The 21,258-nt window shown below is 37.2% G+C and overlaps 1 protein-coding gene across 1 annotated transcript in view; it reads right to left on the reverse strand.

Moving 5' to 3' along the window:
• PRKG2 (protein kinase cGMP-dependent 2) overlaps positions 1 to 21,258 on the reverse strand; it is a 125,372-nt gene that overhangs the window by 60,304 nt on the left and 43,810 nt on the right. The window contains exons 4-9 of the mRNA XM_070791654.1: positions 20,311 to 20,424; positions 18,781 to 18,886; positions 15,142 to 15,205; positions 6,734 to 6,811; positions 4,275 to 4,369; positions 1,260 to 1,328 (exon numbers count right to left, since the gene is read on the reverse strand). Coding sequence (XP_070647755.1) covers positions 1,260 to 1,328; positions 4,275 to 4,369; positions 6,734 to 6,811; positions 15,142 to 15,205; positions 18,781 to 18,886; positions 20,311 to 20,424 — 526 coding nt within the window. The remainder of the gene's footprint in view (positions 1 to 1,259; positions 1,329 to 4,274; positions 4,370 to 6,733; positions 6,812 to 15,141; positions 15,206 to 18,780; positions 18,887 to 20,310; positions 20,425 to 21,258) is intronic.

The raw sequence follows: 21,258 nt of genomic DNA on the forward strand, positions 1-21,258 counted from the left end.
AAGGGAAAGATTAAAGAAACTCAAAGTGATACTAAGAATTGTTATTCTATGTGTAAAGATGAATGTTAACTAGACTTACTGTAGTGATCATTTTGCAATATATACATATATTGGATGATTATGTTGTACCCCTGAAACTAGTATAATGTTATATGTCAATTATACCTCAATTAAAATATAATTAAATAAAAATTGTTAATTGTTTAGGCATGTTATAGTATTGTGGTCATGTACTACAAATAACACTTAGCTTTTAGAGATGCTACTAAAATTCATAGAAGAGATAATTTTATGCTTCTGATTTGCTTGAAAATAGTATGGAGAAGATAGGAAGGAGATGGCAAAGCAGTACAGGTAAGGTTTTAAATGATAATCGCTATACTTGCATGACACAATATCATCTTATTTTTTAATATGTTTGAAACTTTTCATAATAAAAAGATTTTATAAAATAATCCAAAGTTCTTTTCAGCTCTAAATCTCTATGATGCTATGTTCAATAAATAGTGTATTTAATTAGCAATCACTTACATACTCCTGTGACACTCGTCATTATCCTATTTCATATCAGCATTTCATAACAGTATGCCCTGTTTCTTTGACTACAGGTGGCCTAGCCCTGGTATACTTGAATTTCCTTTTTTATATCTAGATTTATATCAACAAATATCCAACTGATTAATGACAGATTGAAGGAGTCAGATTCAAATATGATTCGAAGTGAGTTAAGGACACAAACTGAGATATTCTAAAAAATAACCTCAGACACTTAGAGATGAATGTTGACACACATCTCTTCCAAATTACTACAAGTGTTAAAACTTCTCTGGAAATACATCTAGCTAATAAGCATTTCATATTTTGAGAGAGATAGGTTTTGTTAAATTTTTGACTGCTTAGAGCATTTTACAAATAAATTATGAAACTCTTCAGTGTGTGGTGTGTGGAAAAATCCATGAGTCCTAACAAGCTTGTTTCTCTGGAAGATGCAGAATTTAAATCAGTCTATTGCTGATATTTATGTACAAACTCTGCTCACAAAATATTTAGCCCGTCAGCATCTGCCGCTGCCACAGACAGATTCAGATCAGAAGGCCTGGTTCCTTCCCATGAATTTTAATAGAATGTCCTCGCAGCTGAGGATTGGCCAGCGTTTCCAAATGGTGATGAATGGGAAGACAGATGGGCCCTTGGAGTAACAGAAGGCCGAGTCTTCAAAGGTGGCAATTGCCGGCATTCTCTAACATCAGTATACTCACTCTCGATCTATAACCAGGCATGCGACATCATTTTCCTCAGCGATAATGTTAGCTGATCTGACATCTTCACTGCAGACAAAAACAGGAAAAGTCAATTTTCTAGTGAGAAATTAGACATCTATTTTTATTAGCGAATCTGCGACTGATATGAAACACCATCACTTAAACCTTCCAAAGATGATGTGTTTCTGTAACATCATAATTTACACTCCACCCCTTCCCCCCCAAAAAAGGATTTGAAATGTGTCCTAAAAATATGATGTGCACGAGGAATCCAGAGGAGAATAAGATAAATGCTCTGGGAACGTCAAGGAGTCAGTGAGCGCAACCATGTATGGAATTTCATTGTGTTCTGTGCCAGTGCAACTAAAATAGCTCTCCTGTGATCAAACAGGAACTGCTAATTAATAAGCAGCCAAAATTGAAATGAACTGATCAAAGAAATTTATAAGAAAACCCTTAGTGAGTAATTTATAATGAACCAAACAAGAAGAAAACCCAAAGAAAGTGCCATATCACCCAGTGAATTAAAGAAATATTAAAACCTTTCATTTTATAGTCTAAGATGTACAGTTTCCATGAAAATCCCTGAAATCAAAACCTGTCTTACAATTGACAGTGAGTCAGAGTGTAATTAATAGCTCTGTCTTTCTTTCTCAGGGGTGGACAATATATTAGTAACTCTTACTGTTGCTCCCTTAAATACAATGAGTTATGGCATATGATCTAATGATGGTAAATTTAATTACTAATGAATACCAAGGGTCAAGCATCAGAGAAAGTATTTCTGAAGGTACCTTTATTTATATTATTTTTCTTCCTCTATTAATCACAAACTAGAGACCCCGAGGAAAGGTACATCCATATGATACCCAGTGCTCTGAAAGTTATTGTATTTAAGGTAGCCTATAGCAGCAAGCATATTAAGACTGCTTTTAACAACTTCACAAAAAATGGCATCACACAAAGTAGAGTTCCCTCATCTTCCATTAGTGACAGGACAGGGAAGACTTTGACAGCCTATCTCTCATTCCACAGAGGTCCCCTATCCACATCACTGGCTTCCAGAGACTTCAGACATAACCCACAGCCCCTCCCAAGTTTACAGGGTCCTAGGTAGAAAACATTGGTGAAAACATTTCAGCTTAATGTGCTTTTGAGTTGGGAGCTGAGTAGCTTATTCTCGACTTGTATGTGTGTAGATATCTATACAGATATGATCCTGGAGATTGGTCAATTATTTGATTTGTAAGTTCAAAAAAAAAGAGGCATGGCATCCTTTTCACTTGTCAGTGTCATGATTTTGACTAGGAATATCCTCTACAAAAAGTTTATAAATATTAGATGTTTACAAATACATATATGTTTCTTTCATAATAACTGTGTAAGTGTCATAGATTTATTTTTGCACATAAAATGCTGAAGGAACTCCTGGGGCTATTTAACATCAAATCATGGAAATACACAGAATATAAGGAATACTGAATCAGTCAGTGGCCCTAAAGAGAGACAGCATAAAAATACACAAAAATGAAAAAAATATATGTATCCAACTGTCCTTCTCATTGACTCTAGCTTTACGTTTTAAATGCTTTGGGGAGCAGAGTGTCTTTATTAAATATAAATTCCCATGTTTCTCATGGGAAAATACTATAATTGGCTGGCTGCAACAGAGAACATAAATTATTTCAGATCCAGCATAACCAGACAGCATTTTTCCTTTCAAAGAGTTATTTTGAGTCTGTGGTGTATTTATAAAGTTCTCTGCACTTTTAGTACTTTTGCTTTAGTAATTTAGACTTTAGTAATTTTGCTTGGGGGTATGACAAAAGTAATGTGCTAATGTTAAGAACAAACACATTGAAGTCTTGAATAATATTACATGATTGTATTACGAGTGTATTCATATTCTGTCATAAAAAAGCAAACAAGAAAAGGATTATTTCCCTGTTATTGAAACAAGTTCATTACCAGCTAGAAAACGGAAAACAAAAATTCAACTTGTCTTTAAATTCAATTTTTAAATTGTTTACAAAATAACCATAACTTAGCTTACTAAGTTTTTAAGTAGTTTAATTTTCTTTAAAAACTAAGAGCTTTATGATTTTTAAAGAATCAAATTTGTTTTCAGGTAATTTATGAAGATTTTTTCATTGCTCTGTACTTAATGTAATCCTAACATGTCAATCAGCAGAACTTGTAGGCTTCACAGACAAAAATTAAAAAGGAAGAAATGTGAGCAGAATGCTACTCATTTTTATAAGCATAAAGATGAAATAAAAAGTATTTAGTAATAACAAATTTTAAGTGTTTCCTTAACTAATTTCAAGCATTCATTTAAAAACATGTAGTTAAAAAAAAGTGTGTTGTTCAAAATTCTAACTTGATCTTTTATAAAGTTATTTAAGAAAATTTTTTTTAGACTTGAGGTTGTTTTCTGAATTTCAGGAAGCACATAATGCCTTCTGAGACATTTGATTAATCTTTACAAATGTTTTTCCATAAGTTAGGTCAACAGTAAATAAACTCATATCTCAAAAGGCCAAAGGTTCAGGTAGAAATGTCAAATACACTATTTTGAGCTGTTTTTAAAACTTCCAAAATAAGCCTATAAAAATCCTTGAGAAAATATTACTTTTGACATAATGATTTAAAATCACAAAAATATGGGAAGTCATTATTTGATCATTTTTAAAGGGTAAAACAGGAATATATAAAAACACGTTCTTACAGGAAAATTAAAATTTTCACTTTCTTTCTCTCTTTTAAACTAAAAATTCTAATAGAACACCAATTTTATTTTCACTAGCAAACTTAGATTTCCTGAATTTCTTCCTCTGGAAAATTAGGACACTTATTTCCTGCTTAACAATGAAATTTTAAGAAGTCAGTAAAATTGCCATTTATTTCCTTGATAATTGGTAGCTCTATTTGACAACTCTACATGGGTAAGAAGTACACATGTAAAACAACCAAAGAATTATTTAAGTGTGGTATACAAATTCATGAACTCACCTGATAAGAGCTTTTTCTCCAAAATATTCTCCTTTCTGCAGTGTTTTTATTAGCTGTGGTTGATCATGGCCTTCAGTACTTTGAGTGACTTTTACCTAAATGATGTCAAATAATATAAGAAAAGAGAGAGAGAAGAAGAAAAAAGGAGAATCTGAACACATACCCATTCAACCAGACTCTCCTGAGCCATATAAACTTGACTCAACAAGGAAAAAAAGACAAGTCTTTGCTTTATTCTTGCAGTAGTTACAATCATCTAACTATAGTCATTTCATTTGGGTGGACTGAGAAATCCTGTGATTCAACACAATCAAATGACTCCACCTTTTGTAAGAGGAAGGTTTCATTCAAATCTCACTGCTCAAACTATTTTACATGAATCCAGTTATTTCTTCCTAGGGATACTCAAGGAAAATAATAATGGCCCTATGGGAAATTTATTTTTTCAAAAAACCAAACGGGGTTGACAAATCAATCAAGAATAAGACTGAATATCAGGAATTCTGAATCTCATGTTCCTGACTAACTTGATTTCTGTGTACCCTCTAAAACTGAAAGAAAAATGAGTATATGGAGGAGAGTCCACAACTTTCATGAGAGTCTCACTGTGATCCACAGTCCAGGAAGCCAGAGTCAAACAAAAACGTCAATATTCCTTTTTGTGGCTAGAATTATTCCAGTTCAACATGCTAAGAAGTGTTGCTTTGTCCTGGTTTGAAGTTCTGATGAACATTTATTAATAAATTTCAAAAAGTTTAAATGATAAATGCAATTTATTAACCAGAATTCTTTCAAACCATGAGGTCCAGGTTGGGGACAAATGATGAAAAGTGGTGCAGAGTGTTCAAGAGTTTCTGAAACTATTTTGTCAACTTTTTTCCATTGCTGGGGGCTCTGTCCAAAGTTCAACAACAAAGCAGTTTACAAAGGGCAGTGTCTAATGCTATGATGATAAACTCTTCCGGGGAAGAAAGAGTGTCAGTAAAAAGCTGACCCTTCAGAGACATAGATGCTTAAGATTTTATCCTTTTCTTCAGTATTTCACAAATGCTTTTTGTCTCTGAGGAACACTGCAAAGAGTCAACCTAGGAACAACTGGCAACATGTTATCCACTCAATATCTAGGTAAAGGAATATATTTCATCAGTTCAGTTCAGTTGCTCAGTTGTGTCCGACTCTTTGCGACCCCATGAATCGCAGCATGCCAGGCCTCCCTGTCCATCACCAACTCCCGGAGTTCACTCAGATTCACGTCCATCGAGTCAGTGATGCCATCCAGCCATCTCATCCTCTGTCGTCCCCTTCTCCTCCTGCCTCCAATCCCTCCCAGCATCAGTCTTTTCCAATAAGTCAACTCTTCGGATAAGGTGGCCAAAGTCCTGGAGTTTCAGCTTCAGCATCATTCCTTCCAAAGAAATCCCAGGGCTGATCTCCTTCAGAATGGACTGGTTGGATCTCCTTGCAGTCCAAGGGACTCTCAAGAGTCTTCTCCAGCACCACAGTTCAAAAGCATCAATTCTTCAGCGCTCAGCTTTCTTCACAGTCCAACTCTCACATCCATACATCAACGCTGGAAAAACCATAGCCTTAACTAGACAGACCTTTGTTGGCAAAGTAATGTCTCTGCTTTTCAATATGCTATCTAGATTGGTCATAACTTTTCTTCCAAGGAGTAAGTGTCTTTTAATTTCATGGCTGCAGTCAGCATTTGTGGTAATTTTGGAGCCCCCCAAAATAAAGTCTGACACTGTTTCCACTGTTTCCCCATCTATTTCCCATGAAGTGATGGGACCAGATGCCATGATCTTCCTTTTCTGAATGTTGAGCTTTAAGCCAACTTTTTCACTATCCTCTTTCACTTTCATCAAGAGGCTTTTTAATTCCTCTTCACTTTAGTGTAAATATGTTGCATATATTAGTGCAAATTTTTCATCAGCATCTAAATCGACTTGAGCTGCTGTGTATGAATTCAAGTTCTCAATCATATTGTTCTATTGCATCATGCCTGCTTGTGCTGTCAGTTATCTAGTTCATTCTCTACCTGTTGTTTGTCTACCTGTGGGATAGGAAAATATTACAGCCCTCGATCTAGAACCCTTGGGCTGAGAATCACACAATCATAGCTGGAAGGGACCTTTAGAAATAATCCAGTCATTTTACACACAATGAAATGAGGTCCAAAGAAAGTCAAGTGACCTGACTAAGGTCACCAAGAAATTACTATTGCAGCCGGAACCCATGATAAGTCTCCTGTGGCCCCAAACCCAGTGTTCAGACCGCATCCCCTTCCCCCTCCTCCAACCCTCACTTCCCCAGGTGTCTTCTGAGCAGAAGCTCCGTTACCTGCTCAACGCAGACAGACAACTTAGGCTGCAATGCACAACACTGCTGCTTTTATGGCAAACAGATTTGAAATGCTTCTTTAGATTTACATTAAGCAAGCTTTCATTAATATTTACCTTTCCTTTTGCTAAAATGAAAAACGTACTTCCTTCCTCGCCCTCTCTAATAATGTAATCTCCTTTGTCATAGTATTCCTATTGGGATGAAAGAAAAAGAAAAGGTTAGATGCAGCAGAGATATACAGATGAAGACATAAATGAGACGAACATTCCATACCCATTTCTGCTATTTTTTGCTTACTGTAACTGTGATCTTCTTAAATATTGTAGTCAAAAGCCATGGAAAAGTAAGAGGACTTTTGCTTGTTTACCTGAATTTATGTTTATCTTTCACATACACACAAAAAATATTCACCTGGAATACTGTCAGGCATGGACACAGAAGACATGAAGAGAAATGAGAGCAAGGTAATTATCAGAGATACGCAAGTGAGCTTCACCCAAATAATCTAAATATAAGCTGTTGAGAGAGCTGCAACAATCTGAAACTGGGTCTAGAGTTTAGAAAAAGGGCAAACATTATCTTATAAACTGAAAATACTATCCCCACTGGGTATGGAGTAATATCAGTCTCAATTCTTATTCTTTCCAGAGCAATGGTTGGAAACATTATACGCAATCTATATGAAAGGAGCTCTTTCATATGGATTCTCTCCAAAGATTTATATTATGAAAGGTTGACATTAGAATTTTTTACATGTAAATTCTGTTCTTCAACAAAGTTTAAACTCACGAAATCTCAAATTATCACTTATTTCTTCGTTTCCCTCATATAAGTGTGTATAATCAGAGAATTTTGGGGCAGGGAAAAGTAATTCATCCACCTGTCAGACCAAAAGAGTAATTCAGTCTCTTAGAAAATACAAGATGGATTAAACTGTCCATCCCTACTTTCCTTTAATTTGATATTGCCTCAGAGTCATAGAACTAAGATGGATATCTTAATTTACACAAGCAAAAATGGGCTTATTTAATTTTTGTAAAAGGCATAAAGAACAACATAATAGCTCCCTTATTTTTCTTTTAGAGTTGAAAATAAAATCCAGACAACACTACTTTTGTGTCTGCTATATTTTAGTACCTTTTTTGGTTATTTACACTTAAAACAGATTTACACTATAGAATAAGTATTACTCCTGATACTAATAAACATGCCTTTTATTTACCTAGCACATTGTACGTTTTGCAAGACATTTCAATGTCTTGTGGTAGGAAGCACAGTATCTTCAGGGAAAAAGTACTTTCAAGCCATAGAAATATAGATTCAAATCTATATTCTATATTCAAATCTATATTCATTCAAAGTGATGAATTTCACTTTCATCAATCCACAAAATTCAAATAACATTTACTTTCAAAGACTGAGAGAATATAAGTACATTATTTTTCTATTGCATCTGTAAGAAAATAACCACATAGTGGCTTGGAACAACCTCCATTTATTATCTCAGTTTCTGCGGGTCAGAGAGTCGAGGCATGGTGTGGCTCAACAGAATTTCTGTGTTTTGGGTCTCTCAAGATTGAACTCAACGTGTGTCAGTAGGGCTGTGTTCCTTTCTGGAGACTCCAGGAAAAAACTTGCTCTCAAGTTTCATCATATTGTTGGCAGAATGTAGTTCATGGAGGTTGTAGAACATGGTTCCATTTCCCTGTAGGCTGTGAGCTGGGGGCTGCCTCTTAGCACCCAGAGACTTCTTTCCTGTCCTTTCATGGAGCCTGCTATGTTTCAGAACCAACAGTTGCACATGGCATTTTTCATACACTTGAAACCTCTCTGACTCCCACTTCTGCTGCATCTCTCTGACTCCAGCCAGGGAAAATTGTCTGCTCATAAGGGCTCATGTAATAATATTTGACCCACCTAGACAGTCAAAGGTAATCTCCCTATTTTAAGGTCCTAAACCTTAACTGGGCTTCCCAGGTGGCACTAGTGGTAAAGAACCTGCCTGCCAATGCAGGAGCCGTTGAGAGATGCAGGTTCAGCCCCTGGGTTGGGAAGATCCCCTGGAGGAGAGCATGGTAACCCACTCAAGTATTCTTGGCAGTACTCAGGGCTTCCCTGATAGCTCCATTGGTAAAGAATCTGCCTGCAAGGCAGGAGACCCCAGTTCTATTCCTGAGTTGGGAATATCCACTGGAGGAGGGAAAAAGCTACCCACTCCAGTATTCTGGCCTGGAGAACTCCATGGACTGTATAGTCCATGGGGTCATAAAGGGTCGGACAGGACTGAGCAACTTTCACTTTCATTGGGCTTCCCTTAAGAGTCTGCCTGCAATGCAGGAGACTTGGGTTCTATCCCCGGGTCAAGAAGATCCCTGGAGAAGGAAATGGCAATGCACTCCAGTATTCTTGCCTGGAGAATTCCATGGACAGAGGAGCCTAGCAGGCTACAGTCCATGGGGTCACAAAGAGTCAGACACAACTGAGTGACCTTCACTTCACTTTACTTCACTAGAAACCTTAATTACATATTTAAAGTTGCTTATGCCATGTAACATAACACATTCATGTTCCAGGATTCAGGGTCTAGACACTTACTTTGGAGGAAGTCCATTTTCGCCTACCACCAGAAGTCAACTAAAGATAATAATTTTTGATGAATTAAAAGCACCTGAAACATAGCAAATGATTAATGATTGCTATGTTAAGGAGGAGGATGAGAATGGTTTGCTTAGCTGTTACTTAAATCTGACTTCAGTTTCCTATTCTGTCGAATTGAGATGCTATGATCTACCACTCCTAACAATGTGTGAGGACTAGGTGAGACAGTCAAGTTGGTGACTATTAATTCCTGTGAAAGAGGCTGTGAGTTGGTCATTAATGTTTTTCACAGGGAAACTGCATTCCCCAGCCTCCCTGCTATTAGCTGTGGCCACGGGATTAACTTCTAGCTGTAAGAGTCTGAATAGAAGTGACACATGCCATTTCCATGCCAAGCCCCTGATCCGTTGCAGACATGTGCCTTCATACTTGTGCCCCAGTGGCAATGGCATGACCAGGAGAGATCTTGGGAGAGGGACCGTGTTAAAGATGGCAGAATAGCCAGCAGCTAAAGTTCTTGAAGGATTCTGTATAGCCACCCAGGACCATTCTCCCTGGACTGCTATGTGGGCAAGAAACAAACTTCTATTTTACTTGGAAAATAATATTTTGAGTTTTTTACATCACAGGCTGCTTACTCAACTTTCTTATTTTAGCTCTATCACAAATGTTGACTCCATTCAAGCACGATTTTACTGTTGAGATGACTGTGATCCAGGAAGGTTGAGTGACCATGATACCTCAGTCCAGGCATCTTCATGAGAGAGCGAAGGTTCAGTTCTCTTTACTGAAACTGCTGGTTTTAGGGGTGACGTGGGACACACTCCTGTTTCAATCAGCCTGCTCTCAGTCTCTCCTGTTCCCTTCTCAATCCCAGCCCCTCTTACCCAAAAGGAATCGAAGGAATCTGGAGAGCTTCTGAACTGCTAATAGGCTGTTCCTTCAGTTATTATATAGCCTCTGGTCTGCGTGGATGTGCAGCTTTAATTTCTATCTGTCAGATAAACTAAGAGAGAAGCTAGAAAGGGAACACTGAGAAAGAGCTTTGTTGTTTCCTAAGCGGCAAGGTTCCTAACAGTATTTTTCCTAGTGATGGGTCTTTGTCACCCAAAACCATGGGAGGAAGATAAATAATACCTCCCAGTGTGTTGACAGTAACTTCATAGATCAGAAAAGGCTGGGGATGTAGGTCAGACCAAAAATATATAGTGGTAAGTACTGGCTACGATGCCAGACTGGCCAGTGTTTGTCAACTGGGGAGTGTAGCCAGTCTAGCCAGGGTGGTCACCAAGACCAAAAAGAGAACTGCAAACACTGTGGTTTATTGTCCTGCGGTTACACTGCAAAGGGTCCCTTAGAGGAGCAAGAAGCAAGACCCTACCCTGTGAAGCAATGGTTTTTGGACATTTTTTACTCTGGCCTACAGTGATTAAATACGTTTTACATGTATGCCCACATACACACATGTGAACATGGACACACACATTTGTATAAAACAAACATATTTGAACAACACTTATGCTTACTACTCGGATTTTTTAAAATTGTTCCTCTAAATTGATTTGATGACCTACTAATGAGTTGTGCCCCGCAGTCTAAAAAAGATGTTTTAAAAGAAGGTGTCTAAAAACCCTGAGAGTAGTTATTTAGTATTATGGTAAGACAGGAAAAAAAGGAAATCAATTCCAGGGCAAACTGAGAGGCAGAGGTCAGAAGAAAACATAAACAGCAACAGTTAAAGATGAAAGAGTTTTTTTATGTAAAGAAAATGCTCATTCTGTGATAGCAAAATGCTAGAGCCTGAGTGTCTGTAAATAGAAAATATGAAACTAGAATTAAAATCCAAGTTGATAGAAGGCAAAGACAAAGAAGAAAGCCTATGACTGCCTTAGCTTCTTCAGTGTGTGGCTTGAAATCTTCATTACAAATACTATTGATGATACACAGAGGTATGATCAGAAACACACACTTACCCACACACACACCCTGCATCATGTGACCATTTACCTAAGTTGATTGTTTAAAAAACTGTATACAGACTAGTAAAACCCATCACATTATTGTAAAGTAATTATCCCCCAATTAAAATAGATAGATTAAAATACACACACTATATTCAGTTATTTGGGTTTGTTACCAGCTGTTTTTTCGCTTGTCCAAGTTATTTATCTCAGAAATTTTAAATCAAACACATCTGGATCAGGTGAACCCTGTCAACCATTCAGGCATAATTTAGTGTCTGATGCCTTATCATAGCCTACAAAATGAAAACCAACAGCAATTTCTCCATTTGGGTGAACAGTATGGGATTTTGTAACTGAAACACTGAGAAAGCCCTTAGAGATGTGGTCTACCACGCCTTTATTTGATAGATGAGGAGACCTTGATCCCCACCACAATTGACGTCTGCAATGAACAGACACTTGACCACAAACCCTAATCTCCAGACTTTGGACTAGTTAACTTTCTCACCGAGCAGCCCAGACTTTAACTAACAGGTCCATAAACTGGCAAAATCCACAATTATCTCAACTTTCTTATGGTTCTGGGTGTAATCATTAAATTGAGAAAAAACTCACTGGCTTATGCAAGTGTTAGCAGGAAATATAAGAAAGGAAGATTAGACTTTCCAAAAATGATAAAAAATGGAAATCTTGTGAATGAAGAGGCAGACTGTGGCAAACCCAAAATACATGTATTCTTTTCATAATTTTAAACTTTAATAAGGCTAAAAATTGTATGGCTAAAGTGTGGATATCTGAGTCCTTACCCCAGAGTTTCTGATTCAGTAAATGTTGAGGTAGTATGTGGGAACCTGCCTTTTTTTATTGGAGGATAATTGCTTTACAATGTTGAGTTAGTTGCTGCTGTACAAGAGCGTGAATCAGCTACATGTGTACATATATTCCCTCCCTCTCAAGCCTCCCTCTCATCCCTTCTCCCCAATCCCACACCTCTGGATCATCACAGAGCACCAAGTGCAGGTCTCTTTGTAATACAGCAGGTTCCCACTAGCCATGTATTTTATACATGGTCGGAGAAGGCAATGGCAACCCACTCGAGTACTCTTGCCTGGAAAATCCCATGGATGGAGGAGCCTGGTAGGCTGCAGTCCATGGGGTCGCTAAGAGTCGGGCACGACTGAGCGACTTCACTTTCACTTTTCACTTTCATGCATTGGAGAAGGAAATGGCAACCCACTCCAGTATTCTTGCCTGGAGAATCCCAGGGACGGCGGAGCCTGGTGGGCTGCCATCTATGGGGTCGCACAGAGTCGGACACGACTGAAGTGACTTAGCAGCAGCAGCAGTGTATATTTCCATGCTCCTCTCTCAATCCGTCCCATCCTCTCCTTCCTCTGCTGCGCCCACAAGTCTATTCTGTCTTTCTGTGTCTCTATTCCTGTTCTGCAAATAGGTTCATCGGTACCATATTTCTAGAGGGAGTCTGCCTTTGAAGCAGCACCACTGGTCATCTGATGAAGGACAAGGACATTCCACACTCCCTACCCCCACCCCACTCTTACTACACCTCGTGTCATGAAAGAGCCATGTCAGAGTCGCAGTGCCAGGGCCACTGGGTCAAATTACCAAACCTCCATACCAAAAAATTAGGTGACTTTCCCATCCACCACACACTCAAGTCCCAAACTTCCTGGATCGATTGCCACCAGAGGAAACAGAAACTGTTCCTTCTCCTTTTATACTACACAACTGCCAGGGGCAGAAGTCACTTTGTCATTTTCATCATCATTAACAGTTACACTGCATCCAGAATCTGTGACATGTTTTAGGATGTACATCAGTTAACCCTTAAAACACACCAGTGAGTATGTTGCTACTCTTTCCACCCTCCTTTTCTCATTAGAACACGAGAAGAGGTTTAAAGGTGATGTCTGCTTCTAGAATTGAATGCTCTGGATGATTTATGCTAAAACAAGAAATGCTTTTGGAATACCACACATTCAGCCCATTTGGTCCAGGAGTTCAACAGACAAAGTCTTAACAAACTCATCAGATCTACTGGTTGGTGATGGGAAATTCTGATGCTCCCCCTGTACCCTCTGCACAAAAACTTGAAACCACCCAAATCAACTCCTAAATAGCACACCAGATTCAGCCTGCTTTTCTCAAAGATTATGGAGCCAGTTGGTGGGACAGCTGGCCCTGGAGTTCAGCAGGGGCTCTGTCATAACTCCAGTGCATTAGTGACTGGCTGCTGTCAGGACCCTGCTGATGGGTTATTAGTCCAAGCTATGCTGGTAAATTATGTACTTTTCTTAGCGCTAAATAGATCCCATGACTCCCTTGTTAATCACTTTCGAATTTGAGAATTTTCACACATTACAGAGACACATTTGTTTGCCAGGTATGAATAAAGAGCCCTTTATAAACTGTGCTGCTGTCTGCAAAGGCGAATATATAATAAAGCCTTTCTATGGTGTTTTAAATGATGAGACTTTCAAACTCAAACTGTGTGTTAATTAATACTAGGTTGGAGCCCACCCCCCACCCCCTATATATTCTGTAGCTATTGCCTGTGGCTGCTATAAATATGTCTAATTTACCATTTATTTTTAATGATACTAAATTTTAATATTTGCTGTCAGCATGGAATTCCCCTCTGGTGAATCTACTCTATTAGTATTATATTAAAAACAGATTTCCTCGGTTCACAAAAAAATACATGGCCTCTCCAGCTTTAAAAAAAAAAACAACACTCAGAAATTAGGATGAATTATTAATTTGTAACATCTGTGATTGGGTTATGTTACACTGCGAAAATCCCATGAGATGCAGGCAAGCAGTCCTCTTGAAAATGACTTCATATCTGAGTGCTCTGGGGACACAAGGCCAGGCAATGTGTCACCATGGCCTGTCCCTGATGAATGGCTGGATGGGTTCCATGAATTGTAAATGGAAACATTACTGGTGTCACTTACACTTAAGGATGAAATGGTTGGTGTTCCCTTCTCAACAGATATTAGTTTACATTGTATATTGTGATTGACAGAGGCATGAATCTGTCAACAATCAGTCTGGAGGGGTTTTTTTCTTTTTGTCTCCCACTGAGAGCAGCTTTATAAAAGCTTAAAGTGGACATGTGATTCCTTTCCTATTCCGTACTACCTTTAAATTCCCTAAAAGCGATTTGGGTTTCAATGAAATTAACTACCCCCCCCCCCACCAAAAAAAAGTTAGAAGTTATTTACTTTGAATATTAATCTCTGAAGAGGTTTTCATATAATGCATATTATTAGAATCCAAGGTACATGTCAGAAAAGCATTATTCACGAAAAGACTTGACTAGGCTTGGACTAGAACCAACCATCTGTGTGATCCCTAATATGAGCTTTTGAACACGTTCCAATATGCCTCTTTTCCCTAGATGTTAAAATAGGTAAAGTGCTTCTTAAGTGCAGGATTTGTTTGGTTTTTTTTTCAAATGTCTTTTCATAGCCTAGAGTTTTCAAGTATGGAGTATTTCATAGCTTGATTCGGAAGCTTGTCAGGAAAGTTCCAATAATATCCTTTCTCTACTCCATTACTAACTTATGCATCACTGACTCCTTCATACTAGGAATACTCTGTAAAGGACTGTGATGTTAATTGGTGAAAATGAAATGCCTCTTGAGTAAGGCAGATTAGTTTTATAAAACATACTAAAAAAGATTAAAATATGTAAATCTTTACATATGCAAATCCAATTTTCTTTTATATATTTCAGAAGAGTCCCTGAATCCCAATCGAGGCCCTTAATTCAGTGTGAGTTAGCCTAAAGTTTTTCTACTGTGAAAACGTTTCCTGGTTTCTGTAGACCAGTAATCACCATCTTTTCCTTTTTATTCATTTACAAGGTTAATAATGATGAGATTATACAATCTTTTAATGAAATATATTTTTTTTACTTTAAAATTTCTTACCACTTCCAAGCAGTCAATGATCTTGGTTAGTTTATCTTCAGGTAAATTCTTCAGCAAGGATACACTTCAAAATTAAAAAGAAACCTTTATTTAATTATCTTCCTGAATTAAACTACAAATATACACCTCTACATAGATTTATACATGCATTTACACAAATATTTTAATTTTTCCAAAGTAAACCTCCATATATATCATACATAACTGAATTTCAAAATTATATTGTAAATACACTGAAATTATACGATCACATAAAACAGCAGACATTTATCCTAGGCAAATAAAAATTGTAAGACGCCATGAAAGGAAAATGACTAAATTTTTTTTAGAGAAAAAAAAATGTTTACATTTATTGTTGGCTTTCAAAGTGAATCACATCCAGAAATGTGTTCCACATCTCAAAATCTCTTTTATTAGCATGAATAAGGTCCTCCACTTCCAGAGGAGGATCAGATTTTCATCTAAATCCTGTAATTAAGTTAAGACTGAATCCAGGGGGAACATAGGAATTAGCATGGAAATCATCTTTGATTATTAGTCATATTGTACAATCTTTTAAAATTAATGGTAGCCAGAGGCATGCAATAAGAACATTTTTACAGATAATAATAATAAACAGAGAAGGAAAAGAACATTGAAATTATTTGAAAAACAAAAATTCCACTCAGTATTATTAACTAATCAATATGCTTAAATTGTACTTTTAAAGAAATTTCTACTTTACCTATTTTCACTCAGGACTGTTGATAGAATTTCTGTAAAGTAAATACTTTTTTCTTACCATCTAAAATTTGACACCGCTAGGGAAAAAAATGATGCTCCTCCATAAATACACGATTGGGTCTGATTTTCAAAAAGAGAGGTCTAAGCTGATTCTTGCACAGTGCTTCAGGAGGCATGTATCCAGGAGCCGTGTCTAAGAACTTTTGCATCTGAATCATTTGTAATTGTGAAACACTGGAACACCCCCAGTGGTAGAGCAGTCAATGCACTGTGATTGAATCAGATGACAGAACTCTACAACAGAAGAAATGACCGCACTAACCAAGCATATGAACCTTAATAAAAGGAACTGAGTAAAAAAAGTGACTTGCAAAAATAATGCCAATTTTGTAAAATTCAAAACTAGGCTAAACCAAGCTACGGGCAAAATAATAAGAAATACCAAGTAGATGAACCTTAACAAAAGGTATTGAGAAAAAAAATTGACTTGCAAAAATAATACCAATTTTGTAAAATTCAAAAGTAGGCCAAACCAAGCTAGAGGCAAAATAATAAGAAATACCAAGGTTATGATTACCAAATTTCAGAATATAGACTAATCCAAGGAGAGGAGATACCCCAAGGAAGGCTAGAAAATGACCACAGGAGAGCATATGAGAACCCCAATAGCACTGCTAACTTTCTACTTATATTGGGCAGTAGCTTGATACACTCATTCTGTTATTATATCTTATAACTTACATATGTACTGCGCATCATTTGATATATGTCAAATATTTCATAACATGCTCAGTCACTCAGTAGGGTCTGACTCTTTGCAATCTATTTACAGTAGCTCGCCAGGCTCCTTCAGTCCGTAGGATTTTTCAGGCAAGATTACTGGAGTGGGTTGCCATTTCCTTCTCCAGGCAATCTTCCCAACCCAGGGATCAAACCCGCATCTCCTGTACTGCAGGTGGATTCTTCACTGCTGAGCCATCGGGAAAGAAGATGTAAATAGAAAAAGAGCTTGTTGTATATTATGAAGCAAACACAAATGTATTTCTCTAATATGTCTTCTTGCAGATGAAAGGTAAAAGGGTTAACCAGAACCTTTTTTTCTGTATAGTGGCATTTACTGTAAGGGAATGCTTTTTGTTCCTTTGGTTTAATTGATTAACACATGCCAATCATGAAAGTTCTAATTCTGGTCCAAACTGGGATCTATAATGTTAGTGAAAAATATGTCCTATAAGCTTGTCACCCTTGGGGGTTGGTAAGGAAATTCATATGAGAAAAAGTCTTTAATCTGTCTCCTATCTATGAAGGCAGAGATTAGATTTGTCTTGTTCACCACTGGATTCACAGTGTTTAGGCCTGGAATACGTATTGGTTGAAAAAACGTATGAATGAGATAACAAAAAGAAGAAAGGAAAGTAAAAAGGAAGGAACGTGCACTAGTAAATTCTCTTGAGTTCCTTCCACTGAGGCAGAACATAGTAGATTTCAAGGGAACGAACCACTATTGCCTAGTGGCTCAGGTTGTATCTCAGACATGATGCAACCATAGACACTGGTTTATTTATGTATCCCCGTGTGGCCCTTGCATTAGTTTTAAATACAGACCTGTGTTGCTCAGTTGCTGGATTTTGAGATAACCTGTGGCTCAGACAGTAAAGAATCTGCCTGCAATGCAGGAGACCCAGGTTCAATCCCTGGGTTGGAAAGATCCCCTGGAGAAGGGAATTGCAACCCACCCCAGGATTCTTGCTTGGAGAATTCCATGGACAGAAGAGCCTGGTGGGCTACAGTCCATGGAGTGGCAAAGAGTCAGAAACAGCTGAGCAACTAACACAAATACTCAGGTAGACCCCACAACCTGATGGATAAGGTGTTGATTAGCATATAGGTAAGGCACCTGCTTGTCATTACTGCAGCTCTCTTGCAGGAGTCATTATTGTGTCTGGGAAAGAATATCAAAGAGAGTCCATATGAAAAACCTCAATGTTCTACTGATTAACAATGCCTCTGTTCAGTATTCACTGAGTCCTCACTATGGGCTAGGCACTGCACATTTCTAAAATCATTGACTCTGCAGGATAGTTATGCAAGATAAACTTAATTATACTTAAGAAGAACTCAGAATTTGTTTTTGGAAAGTGCAGGATATTTTATTGTTATTATCACTTATTACAGGTTACATATTGTTACAGTACACATAGCAGCTTCAGAGACGGTCAAATCTCCCCCAAAACACACAGAAAGATTTTAAATAAGAAACTTATACTTGCCAAAAAATGCTTTTAATGTGCTGCTGACTTTTTTTTTTAGCTAAATAGGTACTTGTTTCTCTATAATTTAATCCGTCCGAGTAGTTGGGGGTTCAGAACAGTTTACAAAACACATATGTTTCAAGGCTCCATGTCATGATGGCAAGCATAATAACATTTTTGGCAAGTTAATTTGCTACAAATAATAGTAATTTGGAAGATAGTGTTTCTATGCCAATGAGAAAATGTCTCAGGTAAAGCAAATAAGGACAGTAAAATAATTTAATATTATTTTAAGCAAAGCATTATTACCTTTTGTTATTGACTTTCAAATTATAAGATATCTTTAAAAGTCAACTGAGCAACCCAAATGAATATTTTAGGAATTTTTTGGACATTATTCTATACTATGTGAAATGACTCCATCAACACGAAGGGCAAAATTAGCAAGAGAAATAAACCAGTGAAAAGGCTAATGGGAATGAAACACAAATTTTCATATATAGTGGCACTTACTGCAAGAAAATACTTGTGTTCCTTTGGCTTAGTCATGTGGAAAATGCTTAAATAAGAAAAGCTATAGTAAAATAATTACTCTGATAAAACCAACATACCCACAGTATGGCTAGACCAGCTTCTCCTTCTGCCATCAATGTGTTACTCTTACCTTCTGAGGAAGTTTCTGTACTGTTCATCTCTAGCTTGAGCTGTCCTTCTCATTATATTCTGGAATACCTCTCGATCTAGTGCCCATGTTTTAACATTGGTAATAGCTTTAGAAAAATCAAGAAAATAATAAAACTCTGTTGAGCTCTTATATTAAGAAAACATTCCAAAATGTTAATCAATCAATTTTTCATGTACTGTCATAAAATTATCTTTCTTGGAAAACGCATTATTTAAACACGCAAAATGGAAGGAAGTAGTGATGTAAAGAGTAGGTAATTTTATAAAATCATTTTTGGCTTTGAAATGAACCATGATTTGGAAGTGAGCAGCAAAAGATTTCCATTCTAATTATGTTTTGCTTAGGATGATATTAAAATTAGTTTGCAATTCTTAATTACACACTGCATCATCAGGATGTATTTTAGATTTGGGCTGTGATACATAAGAAAGCCAGCCAGCCTGCATCTATTCCAGAAAGTGAAGAATTCACAAGCAGATAATTGAAAGTTAAAGGTCTCTGCTTGTGAGTCTGTTTTTATGTCTTTTTATGTTGTTTAGACACCGTTGCTAACGAGAGCCAATATATTTTAAGAATCTCTATGGTTACTTTTACATAAAATATATAAAATCACTTTCAAAGAGATTATGCAAGACAGTTTTTGAGACAGCCTTTTCATAGGAAAGACATTAAAAGCAAGAATATAATCTAAAAAGGAAGAGAAGCAGAAGAAGTCACTCCAAAAAATCTATATGAAATTATGATAGTGAGATTTTTTTTTTTATAGCAGTGATGAGAGCCTACAGAATAAACCAAAATCAAAATCTCTGGTTTACTAAACTTCAGAGTGAATTAGAATTATTTTGACATTCTTGTTAAAAATAAAGATCCCTGGGCCCCATTGCCAGAGATTGGAGTGGAACCTTAGAATCTGCATTTTTATCAAATACTGAAACAATGCTCAAAAAGAAAACCTAGTCCCAAACACTGAGAAACACTAGATCTAAGTTAATTCAGAAGAAAACATGATATGACCATGAATAAAGTCAATAAAAACAAGAACCCTAAGGAAAAGCAATTGAACTAATCTCAAAAATCACTCAGGAAAACCCTCATTAATTAATTCATATCCTTTTTGATATTTACACATTTTATTGGTATAATTACTTTTTCTGATTTATAATATGGTCATCACCTCATGGAGAAGAGAAAGCAAACATTCTGGATGAGCCAAAGACAAATATCTGCATGGTAAAAAGTTGACATTGGCAACTAAGGCAAACACTAGAATCAATTATGCTTAAAGCCATATTCACATTTTAAATACAGGTATCCAATGGGAAGGTTTCTTTAAGCTTGAATCATTCAGACAAGTGCTTCAATATAAATCCTTTTATGAGCATTGCCTTTCTATTAATAAGAGCATAAGGGGCACAGCAGGAGACAAAAAGACTCAGGATGCAACAGTGACTTAGATTGTCTTTAACACTGTGTAGCAATTGAAAACTAGAGCATTTCTTCTTCTGTTACCTTTCACAGAGGCAGTTCTTGTACAGTTGTATAAAATGGCTAGCTCCCCAAACGTGGTCCACATAGGGATGGATGACAGCAATTTCTCCCCTTGGGACACCTCTAGTCGACCCTCTATCAAGTAGAATGCAAGAACACACAAATAAGCAAAATCCATCGAGATTCCATAAATTAAAAGAAAACAAGCAGCAGGTATACAAAGCATCTAGGTGAGATATCTTACGATTTTCATTGTAATAAAGTGGTTAGGAATGCAGACTGAAGCCCACTCTCTATTAGTTGATTAGCATTAAGAGGTACCCACTCTGCATGGGTTCCTTGTCAATAACAGAGATAAAATTAATCACATTCACTTCATATGGTGGTGATAAGTAAACAAGTTACTATAAGTAGGATCACAGAACCACAGACGGCTCACCAGTGCCACCTAAGTGTTAGCTCTTAGGGATTTCCTGGTGGGCCAGCGGTGAGGACTCAGCGCTTCCACTACAGGGGGCATGGGTTTGATCCCTGGTTGGGGAACTAAGATCCTGCAACTGTACAGAGCAGCCAAAAATATATATATATTGTCAGTGTTATTATCGTTACAAAGCTCTTTCCCTGAAGCAGCAGATGGCAAATGTTTCATTAAAATTCATTCTACTCCCCCAAAAATGCAGCACATGATACTTCTTTTGTACAAGAAACAGAACAATCACTGCATGTCCTCAAAACACAACAAAGGTGTTTACACTGCTGGAAAGACTAACTCGTCACAACTGAGAAGTGTGCTGGCCCTGGAGTCAGCCTGCCTGGCTCTGACTCGTCACTGGCTGTGTGACCTTGGGTAAGTTACCTCATCATGCCTTGTTCATTGCTTAAGCCCTCATTCATTGAAGTGAATTAATAAACGAAGTCACTAAGAAGAGTATAGCAAGAGAATTAAAAGACAAGCCACAGACTGAGAGA

This window comes from Bos indicus, chromosome 6 (genome assembly GCF_029378745.1).
Source record: "Bos indicus isolate NIAB-ARS_2022 breed Sahiwal x Tharparkar chromosome 6, NIAB-ARS_B.indTharparkar_mat_pri_1.0, whole genome shotgun sequence".
Classification (NCBI taxonomy): domain Eukaryota; kingdom Metazoa; phylum Chordata; class Mammalia; order Artiodactyla; family Bovidae; genus Bos; species Bos indicus.